Source organism: Pleurodeles waltl, chromosome 10, assembly GCF_031143425.1.
Source record: "Pleurodeles waltl isolate 20211129_DDA chromosome 10, aPleWal1.hap1.20221129, whole genome shotgun sequence".
NCBI classification, from domain to species: Eukaryota; Metazoa; Chordata; class Amphibia; order Caudata; family Salamandridae; genus Pleurodeles; species Pleurodeles waltl.
This window is the reverse complement of record NC_090449.1, coordinates 1,077,293,398-1,077,314,739: the sequence shown is the minus strand read 5'-3', so window position 1 is coordinate 1,077,314,739 and position 21,342 is coordinate 1,077,293,398. Positions and strand designations below refer to the sequence as shown.

Sequence of the window (21,342 nt, the reverse complement as noted above, 5' to 3'; positions counted from 1 at the left end):
CGTACCCTCCTCTTGGGTAACTCTTCCTACCTGGCAGCATGGCACATTGAGTTAATGGATTGCTGCTCAGATATCACCACCTTAGAACAGTGCACACTGTAATCAATTGTTCAACAGTGGGAGAATAACAGAAAATGCAGAAAACCTCATAGACTGCGTCATCCACGGAGAATCTCAAAAAAGAGGAAATGCAGCACAAGAATTCTTTGTAAACCGTCAGCAGAAGCACAAGGTCCAGGAAAGACGGCGCTTTCAAGTTTTCCAAGTCCAGCCAGGACAACCTCATGTAGTCCAGGTTTTTGCTTTGCATTTTGGGACTTGCAGTCCTAATTACCACACTTTAAAATCAGGTCTAGAATTCCCAGAATGCAAAGCAAAATTGTATCTAACTTTGGGAAGTTGGCAATGTAGGAAATGTTTTTGGTGGGTCTTTGATGTGGATGTGGGAGAAGCCCAGCCGCAGCTGGTGCGTGACCTGGACGGAGGGTGCAGGGGGGGCCTTGGCCAGTCTTGTAGGTGAGCTCACAAGCTTCGTGTGACCAGCCTGATGCACAGATACACCGGCCCACTTGCCTGTCCAGCGGCGGGTCCCATTCTAAGAGGTGGGCACTGGCCATGTCCTTCAGCAGAGCTTGGAGTGCCTGAGACTCAGTCAGTGGAACTCACTGCAGCACAGACACAAAGAGCGAGTGCTCCAGGAATGTAACCTTGAGACTCGCCTGTAAGAAGTCACACGAGGGGCGTCTCTCGGGCCTTGTGGTGGCTTTGAAGAGCTTGTGTGATTGTGTGAAGAGTTGTAGTTGAAAGCACTTAAACTTCTAAAGTGAGCGCCCAAAGTAGTGTGGAACGAAGCAACGGGGACGCGGATGAGTGACACAAACTGATTGGACGAACTGACACGAGCCAGAGACACTCTTGCCCTGACCAAGGCAATCCAGGGACATCTGGTTGTACCTGGCCGTGTAGTATAGATGGAAGCGTGATCGGGAGAGGGGGCGAAGTGTGGATCTTGTTGCAGGAGGGCTGGTTGGAAGCCGTACCCTGTGAATAGACTGATGGGAGTAATCAGACCCTGCCAGGTGGGTTCCTGCGGCTGCAGGAAGGTGGAGGATGGAAGTGAACTGCAGACATGAGGATACTTTTTCGCCGGTTGGTGCTATCATAGGGGTTTGAGCCGATGCAGAGGAGAAGACCTGACATGAGGGAATGGTCACTGGCGTTTGGCAAATGAGAACAGGACTGAAATGAGCCACAAGTGAACTCAGCTGATGAAAACGAAGGGCCGCTTGCAGGAAACAAGCAATGCTGTGGACCCTGGGGACGCAGCAGGTGAAGCGATCTTGGACAGAGAAACCCTACAGACAGGCCCACCAAAGAGGAACTGCGAGAGAAGGTGATGAGGAATGGCAAGGACGGCTATTCGAAAAGTTGGAAGCAAACATCTGGATTACGTGGGCCTAGGTTCGGAGGAAAGACCTGGGAGAGGAGCTGTGTGGGAATGATGATGCAAGGTGGAGACCAGTGCTGTGCCATGAATGGGAGCTGAGCTCAAGGCAAGTTTCAGAGGTGGGACACACCTCTTCTGGACCTCCTCACCACACCAGAAAATTCCAAATGCCAAAATTATGCAAGTAGGGCTCATTGGGGAGTGTTTTCTCTTCATTGGTCAGCAATATTTTCCAGTGGTGTTCACTCATAATTCGCTGGTCCCAAAAGATCTCAGGAAGTTCAGAAAAGAAGTGTGCACATCATTCAGTTTTGTTACCCAGAGCAATGGGATCTGTCACAGCAGATTGTGATTCTACTCTGATCAGAGCTATACCTGCTGTGCAACAATCAAGGAGAAGTATTGCATCATTACTCAGAGTCTCTGCGCCTGATTGGCTGACCGCTGCAGACTTAGAGGGCCTCCCTTAAAAGTCATTAAAGTGTAAAAACATTCTCCAAGCAGATGGAGCAGCTTCTTCTGCAGTGACTAAGGGTCTGAATTCGACTTTGGTGGACCGTCTACTCTGTCACAAACATCACACATTAACCTGTCCACACAACTCTCAGTATGCACGTAGAGCTGGGCAGACGACCAGCTTTCAGTTGGCGGTGGTCCCTTTCACTGCGTTACGGAAACTTATTCCAATGGCCTGACAGAGGGCTGGACATCTAAGTAAGGGCATCCCAGTGCCCATCCTATTTAGGGCTGATGGTCTAATGTCATTTTTTTCTGTACATCAGTGCCAATGAAAACCTGGCTGTGATGAACAGAAAAGTAAAAATAATGACCCAAACGCCCAGGTAAAAATTCCCAACTAGAAAAAAACAACTGGTGGAGGGCTGTCAAAACTGATGGTGGCCATCACCCATGTTTTGGTATCTTTAGAGGGACCGATGATGTGGGCTCCATTAAAGGTACAGAGATCACCGCTGGGCTGTTGATGATCTTTAAACATGGCAGTCCTCTGTCTCTCAGGGTGGCAGATGTAATGTTCTCAGCCACCTTGACAGACAGAATACATACCTTCAAACCATACACCAGACCCTTATTCTTTTAAATGGAATAATTGTACTTATGGGTTTTGCCTACAGACCAGTGCTTCCCAAACTTTTTAAGACCATGACTCATCATCATCAAACTGTATTCAATTTTATCAAATCATAAAAGCACACACATAAATAAAACAAAAATAACATATAGAATATTTAAATACATTTTTTAAAAATTCAGATCAGATAAATAAAATGCAAGACCATGACTCACTTTTTTAGAATGGCACACTTTTGCGACTCACCTAGCTTTAATGGACATGAGCTGGCCGATTTTTTCAATGTAAGAAAACCATTGTGTGGTAGCGCATTCTCACTTGCTGCCAGCACATTTTCCATTGAAATGCCTGCTAAATTTGCCCAGACATGCAGTATTACTGATTGTTGGGCCTGGCCCTTTTTGCAGGGTCATCCCAAACGTCTTACCTCCTTCCTCCTATTTTTCCGACCAGTTTTAGTTGGCTTTAGGACTCTGCGCACTTTACCACTGCTAACCAGTGCTAAAGTGCATATGCTGTCTGTGTGAATTGTATTGGTGATTGGTTTATCCATTACTGGCATATTTGATTTCCTAGTAAGCCACTATTAATGTAGAGGTGACCAGGGCCTTTAAATCAAATGCTACTAGTGGGCCGGCAGCACTGATTGTGCCATCCACATGAGTAGCCCTGTAAACATGGCTCAGACCTGCCACTGCAGTGTCTTTGTGCAGTCTTGCACTGCCAATTCGACCTGGCAAGTGTACCCACTTGCCAGGCCCAAACCTTTCCTTTTTGTACATGTAAGGCACCCCTAAGGTAGCCCCTATGTAGCCACATGGTCAGGGTGGAGTGTATGTTAAAGGTAGGACATGTACTGATGTGTTTTACATGTCCTGATAGTGAAATACAGGCAAATGAGGCCTATCTCTCGCATAGGTTAACATGGGGACTGCCTTTAAATATATTTTAAGTGCATTTTCCCATTGGGAGCAGATAGAGATTTGGAGTTTGGTGTCTCTGAACTCACAATTTAAAAATACATCTTTTAGTAAAGTTGTTTTTTAGATTTTCAGTTTGAAAATGCCACTTTTAGAAAGTGGGCATTTTCTTGCTTAACCGTTCTGTGCCTCTGCCTGTGCCTGTGCCTGTCTGTGGAATCCACGTCTGGGTCAGACTGACAGTTGAGCTGTTTATGAATTCCCTCTAGACAGTGACCCAAAGAGAGCTGGGGTGTAGCCTGCATTTCCTGATGAGTCTCCTGGGCTAGAGTGGGGAGAGAGGAGCTGATGCTTACACCTGAATGGGCTGTGCCTGCCCTCACACAATGTAGTCTCCAACCCCCTGGTGTGAGTCTGGAACCAGGCCTGGTCAAGGCAGGATCTTGTGAACAACAGAGACTTTCCTTTGAAGTTTGCCCACTTCAAAGGCAGAACGGAGTATGAGTAGTGGACCCAAAACCGCAGACTTTAAGATCACTTCTGGATAAAGATGGACAGCTGCCAAGGAGAAAAGCTGAAGGAGGAGTACTGCCTGTTTGCCTGAGGGTGTGCTTTGCCAAGTTGCCCTGCAGTTGTGGCTTCTGCCTTTGAGAGGACAAAGACTGGACTTTGCTGTGTTTTCCTGCTTGTAAATTGTCTCAAAGGGCTTGGACTGAGCTTGCCCCCATTCTGAAGTCTCAGGGCTATCAAAGACTTCATCCGCCAGCACCTGGATTCCCTTGCTGATACCCCTACTCTGCCAAGTGGTGCCTAATCCAGTCCCTGGGCCGTTGAAAGGAAAAGGTAGTAGAACCAAGACTGAAATCAACGCACAGGAGCCGTGTGGGAGAAAAATCGACGCAGCACCTGCTTCGCGGCTGAACAATCGATGCACCACCTGCATCGTGGCTGGGAAGTCGATGCAACACCTGTGTGCGGCTGCTAGAATCGATGCATCACCCACGCAGCGTGGCTCTTCACCACTGTGCACCAGAATTTCGCACGCATCATTGCTGGGCTTCAAAACCACAGTGAACCTGTGCGGACCCAAGGTTGCCCGTCTGGAAATTGACGCATCGCTCTTTTGCAGGAGAGAAAAATTACGCATGGCCTACCCACTTGTGAGTAAGGAATCGACGCATCTCTGACTGTGCAGCTTTACTTTTGATGCAAACTAGGTACTTTGTGTAAAACCAACACATCCATTGATATCTATGGATTAAGACTCTTTACTTTAAAAAATCATAACTTTGCTTGTGTTGGTCTTGTTAGATTTGGATAAATATTGTCGATTTTTATAAACTGGCATTGTGCCCCTTTTGTAGTGTTTGCACTGTGTTACTGGGTGTGTTGGTACAAATACTTCACACATTGGTTATGAGATAAGCCTGACCGCTTGTGCCAAGCTGCCAAGGTGGTGAGCAGGGGTTGTCTTAGGAGTGTAACTCCCTCACCCTGACTGGAGTGAGGGTCCCTGCTTGGACAGAGTGCAAACTGACTGCCAACCCGAGACCCCATTTCTAACACTGATAAAACTATACATCACACAAATGATAATGTGTGGAAATGGGGCATCAGTGAATATTTATCATTTGGACATCACCAAGTGTCTTGATTTGTTTTGATACTAATAACATCTTTGTTTCCATCACATCTAGAAAAAATGTGCTTTACCTGTGCTTTCCTAGCTGCTGAACATGAACAGTTGATTTGCAGGTTTTTACATTTTGTGTTTGTTACAAAATATTACATCCTATAGCTTTTCCTTTCACACTCTCTCTACCCAGAAAGATTGTCACATAATTCACTTTACTTTTCTTTCTCTGACTGCAAAGTGAGAGAGTTTGTAATCACCAATCCCCATGCTAAAAAAATAAGCAGCAATTTGTCAGAAGACATAGCCTGACATTTGATCTCTGTCGTTGAAACACAGAAAATTTGACAAGATAAATACAGAATTTGAAGAAATCTTTATTTATTGCTTGGACTTTCATGACCTACCAAAATGTGACTTGCGATCCACCAGCGACTCACAGTTTGGGAAACACTACCATAGATGTTGACCCACTAATGATACTTTCTCGTGAGATATTACTCTATCTTCTACATCTGACAGAGGTCCAGATCACAATATTCTTCGCTTAACCTGCTTTAAGCAGCTATATCCAGCTGTCTCTGGACACCATCCATACTCTTTCTACAAATCCCAAATTCATACCCAAGGCACCAATATAGTTGCAACTGAACAAGAAGAATAATTTACCAACTTTTTTTTCCTCAACCTTCGCCAACGGCAGAAAGGTCTCTTCATCCTTTGAATTTCAAGTGTTGTGTGAAGGCCTGCGTTCATAGTTATTTCATACTTCATATCAAAATGTTAACAAATGTTGGCTGTTGTGGTAAAAGGGCATACACAGCACATTGGTTTTTGGTGTGGTTCCGCTCAAAGCTGGGCATCTTCTCTGCCTTGGAACAAATTTAACTAGGGCCATGGCTATCACAGCTGCACTGTTCGCTGGAGTGCCTTTGATGGAATTATGCCAAGCAGCAACTTGGGATTCAACAAACACCGTTGGCAAGCATTATTCTTTGGATGTCCAGTCAAAGGATGCGACAGCAACGGGTCACGCTTTGCTATGCGACTTGTTTCATTAAGGTAAACCTTGTTCTGCCTTTGCTTTCACAAAATGTTTTTATTGCTTTGGTAATCATACTTCAAGGATGTTAATCTTTGAAAGATCCAATGTGGCACGCAAAAGGTTATTTACCTTTAAATATAATTCTCCAGTAGTGGTATCTTTCATAGATTTATATGCCCCTTTCTCCTCCTCACTAATGAGGCTAACTCTTTAAGACAAACTATACAAATCTGACATTTGGTGCTTATGAGGCGAGTTGGAACCCTGAGCCCTGCCGTCTCATTGGCCAGTCTTAAGGTCTTAAAATGAGGTGAATAGGCAACTGATCACCTATTGTGGTTTTCTGTTTTTTTAATGCTGTTTGCTGCATGAGGGTGTGCACACTGCAGTGCTCATCACTTGTCTGTACTGTATTTTATATAGTGTGGCAGGAACAGGTGGGAACATTTTTGATGGGAGTAGGAAAAGAAGAAAAAAGAAGAGCGATGGGGGTGGGGTCACCACGCTGGGAATAAAAGAAAAACTAAAAGACACGCTACACAACGAAGAGGCGGGCAGCAGAAGCCAATCACAGCTTCACAGTTGGGTTGTTACCCAGCCCTATAACCTAACAAGCAAGAGAGTTGCTCCTCCCCGAAAGTGAAGACTTTGGTCAACAAGCATTGGCAAAGGCAGTAGGTCTCGCCTGTGTAACCTATTAGCTTTGCCAGTGTTTTTTTAGCCACCCTGCACAGCATTTGGGATACTTTGCAGCATGGATAACGCCTAAACAAAAAAACAAAAAAACCTTTGATGTGGCTGCCCACGTCATTTTGTAAGCACATCCACAATGCATGGGGGGCTTTTTTCTTTTTAGTTATCAATCCAACTTACATCAGTAATTGAAAATGTTAAAAAACATACAAAGCGGTTTTTGAGCAGCTGGTGGGGGAACTGAAGCAACACGGAGGGCCGCGGGGGAATGTCGAACCAGCATGGGAGGGGACTCAAAAACAACGGCGTGGTGAGGGCCGGAAGGGAGGCAAAACCAACAGGGTGAAAGCAGGAGCTAAAGCATCAAGGGGGTTGGGTAAAGCAACACAGAGGGCATGGGTGGGGAGGAGCAAAAGGGAGAACCAGACAGGTGAGCGCAAGAGGGAGGGGGAGGGAGAAGGAGTTGGGCAACAGAGATACACAGAGTGCAAGGGGACAGATGTAAATAAGGAGACAAACTGAAAATACACACTCTAAAGGAGTGCTTCACACAAAACAGGAGAGGAGTGCTTGAAAAGCAAGCGGTGGAAGCACACAGCTCCACTGCTCTCTGCAGGACATAAACTCTTCCACTTGTTCTTCCAGCTCATCTCAGACAAGGAGAGGTTCTTGCTGTTCTCGGTCTTTGATGAGAACCAGAGCTGGTACCTGCAGGAGAACATCCAGCGTTTCTGCCGTCACCCTGCTACAGTGGACCCACAAGATCCCGACTTCTACGCCTCCAATGTCATGCACAGTGAGTATCTGGGTTGCCACATGAGCAGGGTGAACCTGAGCAATCCCATGGGCACAGTGAGAACACAGAGGTCACATGGGCACAGTGGTCACATGGGCACAGTGACCAGCATACCCTCACATGGGCACAGTGACAAGCATACCCTCACATGGATACAGTGAGAACCCAGAGGTCACATGGGCACAGTGGTCACATGGGCACAGTGACCAGCATACCCTCACATGGGCACAGTGAGAACACAGAGGTGACATGGGCACAGTGACCAGCATACCCTCACATGGGCACAGTGAGAACCCAGAGGTCACATAGGCACAGTGACAAGCATACCCTCATATGGGTACAGTGAGAACCCAGAGGTCACATGGGCACAGTGGTCACATGGGCACAGTGACCAGCATACCCTCACATGGGCACAGTGAGAACACAGAGGTCACATGGGCACAGTGACAAGCATACCCTCACATGGGCATAGTGACAACCATACCCTCACATGGGCGCAGTGACAACCATACCCTCACAGGGGCGCAGTGAGAACCATGACACTCAGAGGGGTGCCATAAGAGAGTGGACAGTCACATGGGTACGGAGAGAACCTTCGCAGTCACATAGGTACAGTGAGAACCATTGCTGTCACATGGGCACAGTGAAAACTGTGACACTCACATGTGTACCATGAGAGACTGAGCAGTGACATGGGTACAGAGAGCAGTGGGAGTCACATGAGTGCAGTGGGACACGAGTACTATGAGAACCATGAGAGTCACCTGGGTCCTGTGACAGCCTGGGCAGTCACACGGGTAATGTCAGAACCATGCCAGTGCCTTCCGTGTTGCAAAAGAGCAAGAAGGAATGTCACTACCACTCAAACAACCTCAAAATGTGAGGCAAATGGGAAGCCTCGTTGTAGAAATGTAGGTTATCAGAGGTATAAGACATCAATCCTGAGTGGAGTGAATTTAATCATCAAAGTCTGTCCACACTGTACACACACTGTCCCCGCAAGGAACCCACGTGGTTACCCTACTTAAGGTGCTTCCTCTCTGAAGGATGCTCCTTCCATGGGCACACTTAGAGCATGTTTTATGGGTATGGGTAACTTCTTGAGATGAAGTTGTCCTTTTATAGTTAGCAGGTTGTGGGTGTAGCGTGCACCAGTCCTCTTCGCTTGGCACATTCCTCTGTTCCCAGGGCAGTGAAGGAGTCTTCATAATAATGATCACGGTGGGTAATGCATTTAGTTTGTGTAACAAGCTCTTTCATATTTCCTTGTGTTCCATCTCTTCCATGGCCTGGGAGGCCCCAGGAAGAGTTGTGTATATCTGAGTAAGGTCTACGTCCCTTAAGTACTCTGAACCCACGAACACTAGTCTCCTTTATGTTCACTGAAGCCCCTGCTGCATGATTGGGGAGTCTACTTTGGTGGAAAATTTAAACATTTGGGGATTTTTTATTGGTGTTTGTTGAGGACCCAGACCTCAGGAGGCTTTTTGTACAAATCTAGCTAACTGGTATGGGATAGAGTGTTCATCAGTCCTACATTGTAGTGAGGGTTATCTGTCAAAGGCCTCTCCAAGAACCTTTCCTGTGTTGGAGGAGATTCACTAACCAGAGCCTGTATTCAGGAACTGTACGCGTGGGATTGTCTGGCAGTGACCTAGGGCCTGATGTATCAAAGGATTTTACCCATTCTGTGTCTATGGGAAAATGTGTTTGTACACATGGCTCCTAAGTGTTTAAAAGAGTGATTCTGTGGCAGTAAGATATGGAAAGGTGTGAATGCCGTGGCTCAGTCTGGGAGCATTGTCCAGTCCTCTGGTCCTTTCTCTTGTCCTTCACTCAGTCCTTGAGAGGATGGCGGTCTAAGAGCCAGGACTGGTTGTTGGCCAGGGATTCCCTTGCACTGATCAGGGTCCTTAGGTACCACAATCATGTCTTCTCCACCTGTTATTTGTCTCCTCTTCCAGGTGTTAATGGCTATGTGGACAACCTACACCTCAGCCTGTGTCTGAACGAGGTGACCTACTGGTACGTGCTGAGCGTCGGGGCCCAGACCGACTTCCTCTCTGTCTTCTTCGCCGGTAACACCTTCAAGCACAACATGGCGTATGAAGACACCCTCACTCTCTTCCCCTTCTCTGGGGACACTGTGGTCATGATCATGGAGAAGCCAGGTCAGTCTGTGTTATCCTGCCTGCAGATGTATGAGTAAATGAATGAATATTTATATTCACACTTTCAACAAATGAACCATACAGATTTCAGTAAATGTATGTACATTTCTGCTTTCATTTCTGCTGTATTAAAAACATTATAACCAATATTAGCTGCTAGACTAGAGTAATTCGCTCTGTCTCTTATTAATCTTGATCAAGCTGGTTTTATGGATGTCCTCAGACAATGCTAGATTTTGTTTTAAATATTAGACTGAGGCAATTTTTATGTAAATAAACCCGAGCTGCAATGTTACTTACTGTCGAAAAGCATTTGCCAAGATTAATTTGGCCTTTTTGTTTAACAAGTCTCTTTGTTTTGAGTCAGATTCAATTTAGTAATGTGATACACATTATTTACAGTAAACCTACAGCTTGCATTTTAATTTATTAATGCAGCCTTTTTTCATTTATGAAAGGTTATCCACTTTCCCTTTTGCTATGTATCCATGGTATTCAACATTTCCCGAATCTTAACATAATCTGGGGAATATCTACAAACCTCTTGCACCTCCTTCTCCACTTTTGCGTCATTTTTTACTCTAATATGGCGTTAACGTGGCCTTTCTTCCACGCCATATTTACAGAATGACGCAGTGCATGCATTGCACCACTTTGTAACCCTTGCACTACATTATGCCTCCGTCAGGCATACTGTAATCAAGGGGGTGTTCCTGCACTAGGAGGCCCTAAAAAATGGCGCAGTGAAATTTACAATATTTCACTGCTCCATTTTTGGCATAATGTTTCACGCCTGCTCACACAGTCATCAAAATGACGCACCCAGAGTAACCTATGGGCCTCCTTGCACTTTGATGAACTAGCATTAACATTTTTGACACTAGTGCCGCAAAGCGCCACAATAGCGTTAAATATTCTGACGCCATTTCCTCACTACCGCCATGGTACGCTGTATTGTAAATATGGCTCATCCTTAAGGTAGGTATCAGTGGTTTGTGACCACAACTGTATTCACAAACCATTCATAAGTCACTGATCCCTCAAAAGAGATGGGAACTCATTTGCAAATAAGAAGGATTTCCCCAAATGATTCCTTCCCCTTTTTGAATGTTGACAAAACATTTTTTAGGAGTAGGCAGTGGTCCATGGGCCCACCACTAAAAACAGTTTGTGAACCTTTTCTTTTCCTAAAGGTATCCTGTTTTCCTTTAAGGAAAACAAGCAGCATTAAAAAAAGAAAAATATAAAAGCAGTCATAGATATGGTGATCTGCTGAAGCCTGCAAGCCACCATCCCCATGAAGGCACTGAATCGTAGTGGGCCCTAACTTGCAACCTACCTCATTAATATTCATGAGAGAGGTTGAATAGCGACCTAATACAGGCTGGTATTTTGAGAACTGACCTATTAGTACATAGACCAATGCATTTGGTAAACGTTGGTGTGAAACTGCAACCACTTTTACAAAATGCATTTGTTGTACAAAAGGACCCTCGGCTTTTAATTTGTGTATGACAAGTCTTCGTCCTTATAAAATACAAAATGGGGCACCAAGGTGGTTGTCCTTACATAAGGTGCTTGTTAATGGTGACCCTTACAGGTCCCCCTCATAGTCTACTCTTACTTGTGAGAGAAGCTAGAACTGAGCCTGATTCCCTAGAAGGATGCACAGAAGCTAGGAACAGAAGGGCTCCATCCCTCTGAAGATGATCCTACCCTCAGTGGGAGGGCTGCTGCATACAAAGGAGATGCTGCTAGGTGGCCCTCTAGGCTTCTGGGTGAATGGGAACGTAGGCAAAGCTGAAGGCCTCGGCCTTGTACTAAACAGGAAGGAGGGCTGACTGATTGGTTGTTGTTGGTGGAGGATGGATCCCAGGACAAGCAATATGTGATCCCTGGGGGTCTAGCGACACTGAGGTCTGCAGTCCAAAGATGGTGTTTGAGCAGACTGACACCCAGACAGTGCTTATGCTGTAAGATGTTTGTCTGGGCTCCTGATGATGGAAGCGAGAAAGGGTAAAAGGCAAGAAATGAATTTGTGGTAAACTGGATGCAGTCATTCCTACGAATGCCACATTTCACCAGCAACTGTTCTGCTGATTCTCCGGGTTCAAGAGTTTCCTTCACAGTTTGGTTCTCCCTCACTGAGTGAGGTGGAGCTCCTCTCGGCGGGGGACCAGACCCTTCTTGGTTAGTGTTGGATTCTATGTCACATTCTGGGGACAGCATTAGGGGCTGACTTAGAGGTTGGTGGCCAGGATACTCTGTTGCAAGTGTGATGGACTACCACTGAGTATCCTTGTCACTCAATCCGCAGCCTTTGTGTCTCACTTAGAGCCATGCGGTATGTCAGCTTTCCACTGACTGCACCTTTGTTGGTTTTGAGTACAGACAGCTTCCTCTGACAGCCCAACAGAATATGGGCCATCAGAGGAAAGGCGTAACACCTATTTAGGAAGATGTTGTAATGTCCTTTATTTCTGCCACTCACCGCCTGACGAAAACCTGGCTTGAGAGACAGAATAAAACAATAATGACAACCCGGAAGAAAGCTCTCAGGTTGTAGGGGGCATTAGTTTTTTATTTTTCAGAAATAAACTTCTGCTTTAGTACTTTTTAACAAAAAAAGCTAAAGGTTTAGTGAACAGCCATCAAAACCCCTGGAAGTTGTCCACCTAGCTTTTTGAACCTTGAAAGGAACCGCTGTGATCGTGATTCCTTTCGTGGTACAAAGATGGCCGCTGGGCCTGTGGTCATCTCTAAATTTGACGGACAGAGTACATCGGGATGGTGGAGTTTATGACCTCTGGATCCGAACGGGTGATACTCCATCTGTCAAACTTTAAACCAGGTCCTTAGATGGAAGGTGCATGAAGCAGGCACATGCAGTGTAGTCTGTGTCTGGCAGCTGACTGGGGTTAGAGCACCGGCTTTCTAATTGGGATCTCAGCATTGCTCTCCTCCATCTTTTAATCTTTAGTTCCAGTCACAAGGCTCTTTTATTTCCTCCTATGAACAACATGACTGTCCGTGGGAAAGTTCAAATCAAGGGGTATTGAGGTCACTTCATGGAGCACCTGACATTTATGTGGTGCCTCATTTGTGAACACAGAGGGTTACCAGAGAAGACAAGCCAATCAGGTGCTAGTATCCAATGGCATAATGAAACTTGAGCCCCCCCCTGCAAAGAACATGGAGAGCCCCCCTCCAGACTCACTAAGGAGCTCTAATGCCAAGGTGCTATGCTGGGGGGGCCTCCTGAATCAGGGCTCCCCCGCACCATGGGGACTGCAGGGACGTTTGTTACGCCACACTAGTACCTTGTCTCCACTACAGATAAACATATCAACATTTGCTGCCTGTCCCATTTTGAGGTAATTCCAAACCTGGGGCTAAATTATAGATGTTAGTGCAGGAGAAGGACCCATCTCTTGACTGGTTCCTTTCTTCTGAGCAATATGAGAAGAGGTGAACTTGGCCTTTGGTGAAGACCCTGCAGCATGTTTAGAGATGGAGAGGTGAGCAATGGTTCTAGAGCACTCTTTGGGTATCTGAGATGAGAGCTTGCAACTGGTCTGATGCTAGAGCTGTCTAAGGGTATTTTAAGCCAGATCTCTCTCTGAGTTGGGAACCTGTTCTAGACATCTGAAGCTACAACTCTCTATGGGTGTCTGAAGCTGGAGAAGTCGGTGGGTATCTGAAACAAGCTCGCTCATGGTCTGGAGCTAGAGGTCTGTACCATGGAGCCAGAAGCCAGAGCTCTATTGCTTCCTCCACACCCCCTACCCCTCACTCCTTTGGTATCTGAAGCTCCATTTACGCACATGTCATATTAGTTTGCTGTTTCTTCAATTGAATTATTTGTTCTTTTCAAATTCCCCTTCGGAGTCCTTCTTTGACCTGATTGTCTCTTTAACCTCACTCGCTTTTACTGTTTCCTATCTTCCTATTTACTGATGCTTACAGGCCTGTCATTAGGAATGCCCTGTCCCTCCCTTACTATTGAACACAATCTCAATGTGTTCCACGGCCTCTTCCAGTACAGTGTTCCTGGCCCCTGTTGATATGTTGCTGGTGTTTCTCAGCTGGATTTCCATTCCAGTTCCACACGCATACATACGTGGTGCTGATCACCTTGGGCTATATTTTCCCCTTTGCCTTCCTTTTTCCTCTTTGTTCCCACCCAAAATCTTCTTCATCATGAACTCTAAACATCATCTATTATATCTTTATCTCTTTCCTTTCTGACACTCCTTACTTGAGCTCTCTCTGGTTAGCTGTTCCCAGAACTCCCTCTGCATAGCTGATTCAAGAGTTCTCATTGGAAATTTGATGCCGGAGTTTCCTCTTGGTGTCTGAAGACAGAGTTGTCTTTGGATATCTGATTGACTCTAGAGCTCTCTTTATGTATCGTATTCCTACGTCCTTTCTGGATATCTGATTCCAGAGCTCCCTGGGTATCTGATTCCAGAGCTCTCTCTGGGTATCTGATTCCAGAGCTCTCTCTGGGTATTGATTTCAGAGGTCTTGCTGGGTATCTGATTCCAGAGCTCTCTCTGGGTATCTGATTCCAGAGTTCTCTCTCTGGCAATCTCATTCTAGAGCTCTCTCTGGGTATTGATTCCAGAGCTCTCGCTGGGTATCTGATTCCAGAGCTCTCTCTGGGTATTGATTCCAGAGCTCTCTCTCTGGGTATCTGGTTCCAGAGTTCTCCCTCTGGGCATCTCATTCTAGAGCTCTCTCTGGGTATTGATTCCAGAGCTCTCTCTGGGTATTGATTCCAGAGCTCTCTCTGGGTATCTGATTCCAGAGCTCTCTCTGGGTATCTCATTCTAGAGCTCTCTCTGGGTATTGATTCCAGAGCTCTCTCTGGGTATTGATTCCAGAGCTCTCTCTGGGTATCTGATTTCAGAGCTCTCTGTGAGTATTGATTCCAGAGCTCTCTCTGGGTATCTGATTCCAGAGCTCTCTCTGGGTATCTGATTTCAGAACTCTCTCTCAGGGGATCTGATTCCAGAGCTCTCTCTCTGGGTATCTGATTCCAGAGCTCTCTCTGCGCATCTTGTTCTAGAGCTCTCTCTAGGTATTGATTCCCGATCTCTCGCTGGGTATCTGATTCCAGGGCTCTCTCTGGGCATCTCATTCTAGAGCTCTCTCTGGGTATTGATTCCAGAGCTCTCTCTCGGTATCTGATTCCAGAGCTCTCTCTCTGGGTATCTGATTCCAGAGCTCTCTCTGTGTATGTGAATCCAGAGCTCTCGCTTGGTATCTATTCCTGAGATCTCTCTGTATATCTGATTCCAGAGCTCTCTCTGGGTACGTGATTCTAGATCTCTTTTTGGGTATCTGATTCCAGATCTCTCTCTGGGTATTGATTCCAGGGCTCTCTCTGGGTATCTGATTCCAGAGCCCTCTGTCTGTGTATCTGATTCCAGAGCTCTCTCTGGGTATCTGGTTCCAGAGCTCTCTCTGAGTATTGATTCCAGAGCTCTCTCTGGGTATCTGATTCCAGAGCTCTCTCTTGGTATCTATTCCAGAGCTCTCTCTGTGTATCTGATTCCAGAGCTCTCTCTGGGTATCTGATTCTAGATCTCTATTTAGGTATCTGATTCCAGAGCTCTCTCTGGGTTTCTGATTCCAGAGCTCTCTCTGGGTATTGATTCCAGAGCTCTCTCTGGATATCTGATTACAGAGCTCTCTCTGGATATCTGATTCCAGAGCTCTCTCTCTGGGAATCTGATTCCAGAGCTCTCTCTGTGTATCTCATTCTATAGCTCTCTCTGGGTATTGATTCCAGAGCTCCTGCTGGGTATCTGATTCCAGAGCTCTCTCTGGGTATCTCATTCTAGAGCTCTCTCTGGGTATCTGTTTCCAGAGCTCTCTCTGGGTATTGATTCCAGAGCTCGCTCTGGGAATCTGATTTCAGAGCTCTCTGTTAGTATTGATTCCAGTGCTCTCTCTGGGTATCTGATTCCAGAGCTCTCTCTGGGTATCTGATTCCAGAGCTCTCTCTGGGTATTGATTCCAGAGCTCTCTCTGGATATCTGATTCCAGAGATCAAACTCTGGGTATCGGATTCCAGAGCTCTCTCTGAGTATTGATTCCAGTGCTCTCTCTGGGTATCTGATTCCAGAGCTCTCTCTGGGTATCTGATTCCAGAGCTCTCTCTGGGTATCTGATTCCAGAGCTCTCTCTGGGTATTGAATCCAGAGCTCTCTCTAGATATCCGATTCCAGAGCTCTCTCTCTCTCTGGGTATCTGATTCCAGAGCTCTCTCTGGGTATCTCATCCTACAGCTCTCTCTGGATATCTGATTCCAGAGCTCTCTCTGGATATCTGATTCCAGAGCTTTCTCTCTGGGTATCTGATTCCAGAGCTCTCTCTGTGTATCTCATTCTAGAGCTCTCTCTGGGTATTGATCCCAGAGCTCTCTCTGGATATTTGATTTCAGAGCTCTCTCTGGGTATCTTATTACTCGATCTCTCTTTGGGTATCTGATTCCAGAGCTGTCTCTGGGTATTGATTCTAGAGCTCTCTCTGGCTATCTGATTTCAGAGCTCTCTCTGAGTATTGATTCCAGAGCTCTCTCTGGGTATCTGATTCCAGAGCTCTCTCTGAGTATTGATTCCAGAGCTCTGTCTGGTTACCTGATTCCAGTGTTCGCTCCGGATAGCTGAACCCAAAGTTGTGTCTAAGTATCTGGTGCTCGGAGTGCTTTTTAGGTGAAATGATGTCATAGCTCTCTCTGAGTATCTGATTTCAGAGTCTCACTGGATATCTGATTTCAGTGCTCTATCTCGGTATTTGATTCCAGTTTCCTCTCTGGAATCAGATCCCAGAGCTCCTCTGGATATCTGATACCAGAGTGGTCTCTGAGTATCTGGTGCTTGGAGCTCTGTTTAGGTGAAATGAAGTCAGAGATCTTTCTCTGTATATGAAGACACAACACCTTGAAGGCAGCCCAATTCAGAGGTATGGGTGTCTGAGCTCAGAACCCTTTCACTAACCTGAAGCCTGAGCTTTAACTGAGCTTGTTCAGTCTAGATATTCTACTGCCCTTTCTGCACATGATCTTCTCTTTTTACATGGTCTTTTGTTCTCTCCTGATACAGGTGAGTGGAAGCTCGAGTCCTTGAAACCGTACTTCAGAGACCGGGGAATGAGCGCCACCCTGAGGGTCACCCAGTGCAACACGGTGCATGATGGCTTCTACGAGTATGATTATGAGGAAATCCCAGACGAACTAATGAATGATAGAGCCCTTCAGCCTCGCGGGCACCCCAAGAAACCAAGGCAGTCTGCGTCAGCTGTACGCCGCTGCTGGAGAAAAAAACACAACAACTCCACCACAGCACCAGGAAATGGGGTGCAGAGAGCTAACCCTGCCATGAAATGTACGGACTCCCGTCCACCACAAAACAGGTCTATCAGTCATACAAACAGTGTCAGGCACACCGGAAGTCCCTCTGCTGAAGATGTGTCTGTGGCTACAGAGTTCCCTCCCAATCCACCTGACATTCCCTTCCATCTTCTACAAGAGGGTGTCTTTGAGACAATCACTGGTGTCCAGGTGCCTGGTGCTCAAGTTGACACAGACAGAGACCTCTTTACATCTGCACTGGAGAAAACATTGACCCCTGTTTATAAAGACACAATGGGTTTTGATAAAGTTGTGTATTCAAAAGAGGAGGCAGATACCTTGCCAATAAGGACTGCTCCTAGTAAAGCCAAGATCCCTTTGATTGCAAGAAATGGAGTCCCGCCATGGACAGTGCCTGACACAAGTGAGGAAGCTCTGCCCCAAAGCGCAAAAACCCAGATGGAACTAGGAAACTCTTCAAAACCTTCGCGTCTGCCACTAAGAACTTTGCTCCAGAACATTGAGGAAATTCTCCCAGCCATGGATATGACATCCTTAGCACCTGGCAAGACTAGAGCCCACACAGGGCTTCCAAACATTGCACCATTACAGAAGGAGTCGGTTGGCAAAGCAGAGGAGGTCTCCGGTGCTACAGAAAGAGCCCTGCAAGGCCCAGCTGAATTACCACAACCAGACGGGCCAGTAAATGAAGCAGGCCTTGAGAATACAACAGCAGACCTTTTAGAAGGGTTGGAAACCCAATCAGAAATGCAAAGCAAGACTCCAGCAAACTTCGGGGGAACAGTTTTTAGCAGGAACATGAACTCGGGGCCAAGTACAATACGTCCTGTAACAATAGCCTCGCTTGAGCATGGCCAGTCTGTTGCTACAGGGGATATATCGGACACAAAGGAAATGGATGTTTTAGCAAATAGTGGCAGGATCAAAGAACTCCCTTTATCAGCCACAGAGGAGACCCAGATCAGAGACAATCCAGCAAACATGAGGTCAGGCAGAAATTTAAAGCAGGGTACACAGGCCTTAGTCACCAATGGCACATGCAACCCCCAGGTCCAGGGCTGCCAACGACATGCAAGCAAAAGATCTCTGAGACCAAACGTGCCTGTGCTAGAACAGAAAGAGCCTTTTGCAGGTCTTGGAAGAGAATCAGTGAATGGTGTAAGCCAATCTAACCCCAAGTTGGAATTCCTGACAGAGGCCAGGACGAGCACACAGAACAATCTGAACACTTTATTCAAAAGAATACCTGCACAGCTTCCTTGGAGAGGAGTTAACCCACGCCTAAGGAGTCACAGCACAGGAGACACAGAGAAAACACAAACCATTCCATGGACAGTTGACCAATCCATCTCAGAAGGCCCGGGCCCTACTAATCTGGTTGTGTACCCAGTGGAGATACCCAGTGAGAGACCAACAGTGTCTCAAAAGGTGCATGATAATGTCATTGCAGAAGATAGACGTTCTACCCACAAAGACTATGAAGCTGCAGAAAAAACAGGTGGTGGAGATGTGCGTTACTCTGGGGAGAAAGTGGCAGAAGAGAAATCTCCACATGCCAATGCAGAAGCTCAGGCTGCAACACCTCAAAAACATGAGATGGTGAACCTAACACCTGCGTCTTGGCTGCAGGTCTACAGTAGAAGTAACACGGTGGGCGCTGAAACATCTGAGGAGAAGCAAAGAAGAGACCTAGGTCTTCTGGCTACTGATTTGTCACCCAGCCTTCAAACATGGGTTGAGAAAGAAAAAGGGATGACTAGTCAAAAACACCGTATGAGACAAATGTTGCAGAGACCTGGGGCAGAAGAGAAACAGCACAAAGCGATGGACCTAACCCGACTCAACGAGGCCAGGAAGCACCCAGCTGCAGAGGAAAACACAGAAAGCCATGGAAGAGAGTTCTGGCAAAAGGACTATTATGTCTCCCAAGATGATCTGCAGGTTTTCAAGCCAGTCGCTGTATCTGATGCATCAGAGTCTACACCTGAGTCCACACACAGCCAGGGCATGAGAGAGGAGCTGGCTTTCCCAACTCCTGCGGGCCAACTTCCAAGGAGTGTAGAACAGAGCGGCAGCCCCAACACTCAGGGCGATCACTTTTCACTGATCAAAGAAATGACATCTCTCACCTCCAACACTAGAGAGAGGGATGGAGAGAGGAGCACTCCAGGGAATGCAGAAGGAAGTCTTCCCACCCACATCACCAAGGCGACCAATACTGTAAGACACCTTGTGGAGACTATAGACAAGGCGTCTGACATCCCCAAAACTCAGGGAAGCAGTACTCTGGAGCATGCTGCAATAATCGGGGAGCAAATCTCTCCCACACCCAGCAATTGGGTCAGCAATCTAGTAAGGCACCTTGCAGTGAACACAAAACAGATCCTTGTCAAGGAGAGCCACACTGTGCAACAAATTCCAATGAACACAGAACAAACCTCTGCCACCTTCATTAACAATGAGGCAAACACAATAAAGTATCTTCCAAAGGATGCAGGGGATGACTCTTACGCCACTGACCACAAAGAGGGTGGTACTGTGGCACAGGTTCCAGAGGACGCAGAACACATATATATTTCCCTCCACCCAAGGCAAACTTATATTATAGACCATGTACTAAAAGATACAAAGCAGAACTTTCACACTTCAAGCTCCAAAGACAGCAGCACCTTGGGACGCATTCCAGAGAACAAAGAAAACACAATTCATATCCATGACACCAAAGAGAGCCGAGCTGCGACACATGTTTTAGACAACATAAAACAGCCCTTTCCCACTCACAGCCCCGCCGCGGTGGCTTCCAAGGGATACCATCCAGCTAAGGATCTCCAGTATCCCACCCAGAGCCCCACTGCGATGAATACCATGGGATACCATCCAGCTAAAAGTATCCAGTCTTCTACTCACAGACCCACCACCGTGGCTACCATGGGATACCATCCAGCAGAGGGTCTCCAGTATTCCACTCACAGCCCTACTGCAATGGCTACCATGGGATACCATAAAGCTAAGGGTTTCCAGTCTTCGACTGTCAGCAGCTCAATCGAAAGTGATACAACAGGGAATCCTCCACTCAGCCTACAACCTGCCAGCATCCACGAAAACAGGGAAGACAGAAGCAATAGCATGCCCATGAACAGCACTCGTCCACTGCCAAAAGAACTGAAAGAGTCCCAGGAGCACTTCATCCAGCCACGGACCCAACACATCGAGACTGAATTGGTGAAGTCTGGCCCATCGCCTCCCCCACCCCGTGCATTGGAATATGATGACTACCATGGCGGGGACAAGAGCACTGAAGACTTCGACATCTATGATGAAGGTGAAGACAACCCCGATCTACGGAATAGTGGGGGAGGAAACATCCGCTCTTATTATATTGCAGCAGAAGAGGTGATGTGGGACTACGGCATCCAGAACTCTGCTCACTCAGGAGGCAGGTGAGGCTTACCCTATATATGCTTTTTCAAAATGAACGCTCTTGGTAAGGATTTTTAGGTGAACCATACATAGTCCAGCAATCTCCAAGTGCTTTCCCACCCGAATAAAATTATCTAAAATTCTCTGCATCTGCATAATGAGTAAATACAATTTTTGGGCAGAATATACTTCCAGCTGCTGACAGATTTCCTGCCATGAAATCCCACCCATGTGCCACGACTGTAAGCTTTGCTGTGCTGTTTGCAGGAGTGGGGTGTAGTTATCCAAAATGAGTTGTTCCATGGAGCAAGTTGAGTGAATACCAAAGTACATGTTGTATCGGCTAGACCAATTGAAGGTAAAACACATCTTTAAATCATTTACTTAGTCCCGGATATTCAAAGCTCGTTTTTTGTAAGTGCTCTTAAAACCCCAAGTCTCACCTTTTTCTATCCAAATCCAATCACTGTCTGACCCTGGTCTTATCCGCCCACCCCATATCGTACCAGTTATGGCCATGTCTTTGTTGATCCTTTTGCTACACCAAAGTTGATGCTAAGTTCTCAGGTTCCTGCCTGTGCTCACTTGTGTTGATCATTTCCTACACACATTGCAAGATGAGTGGTTAGTAGTCTGTGTGTCTCCAAGCAACACCTTTTCCCTCTTCTTTCTTGGCCTCGCCTTCTGGCAGCTGGGGTACCTTTCCCAGAACTCCACGGTGCATTAATGCTCATCCTATCTGCGTT

At 46.5% G+C, this 21,342-nt stretch overlaps 1 protein-coding gene across 1 annotated transcript in view; it reads left to right on the top strand.

The window, feature by feature from the left end:
- Positions 1-21,342, top strand: part of F8 (coagulation factor VIII) — a 463,887-nt gene that overhangs the window by 289,945 nt on the left and 152,600 nt on the right. Inside the window, exons 12-14 of the mRNA XM_069212149.1 lie at positions 7,474-7,624; positions 9,589-9,795; positions 16,908-20,616. Of these exons, the coding sequence (XP_069068250.1) occupies positions 7,474-7,624; positions 9,589-9,795; positions 16,908-20,616 (4,067 nt within the window). The remainder of the gene's footprint in view (positions 1-7,473; positions 7,625-9,588; positions 9,796-16,907; positions 20,617-21,342) is intronic.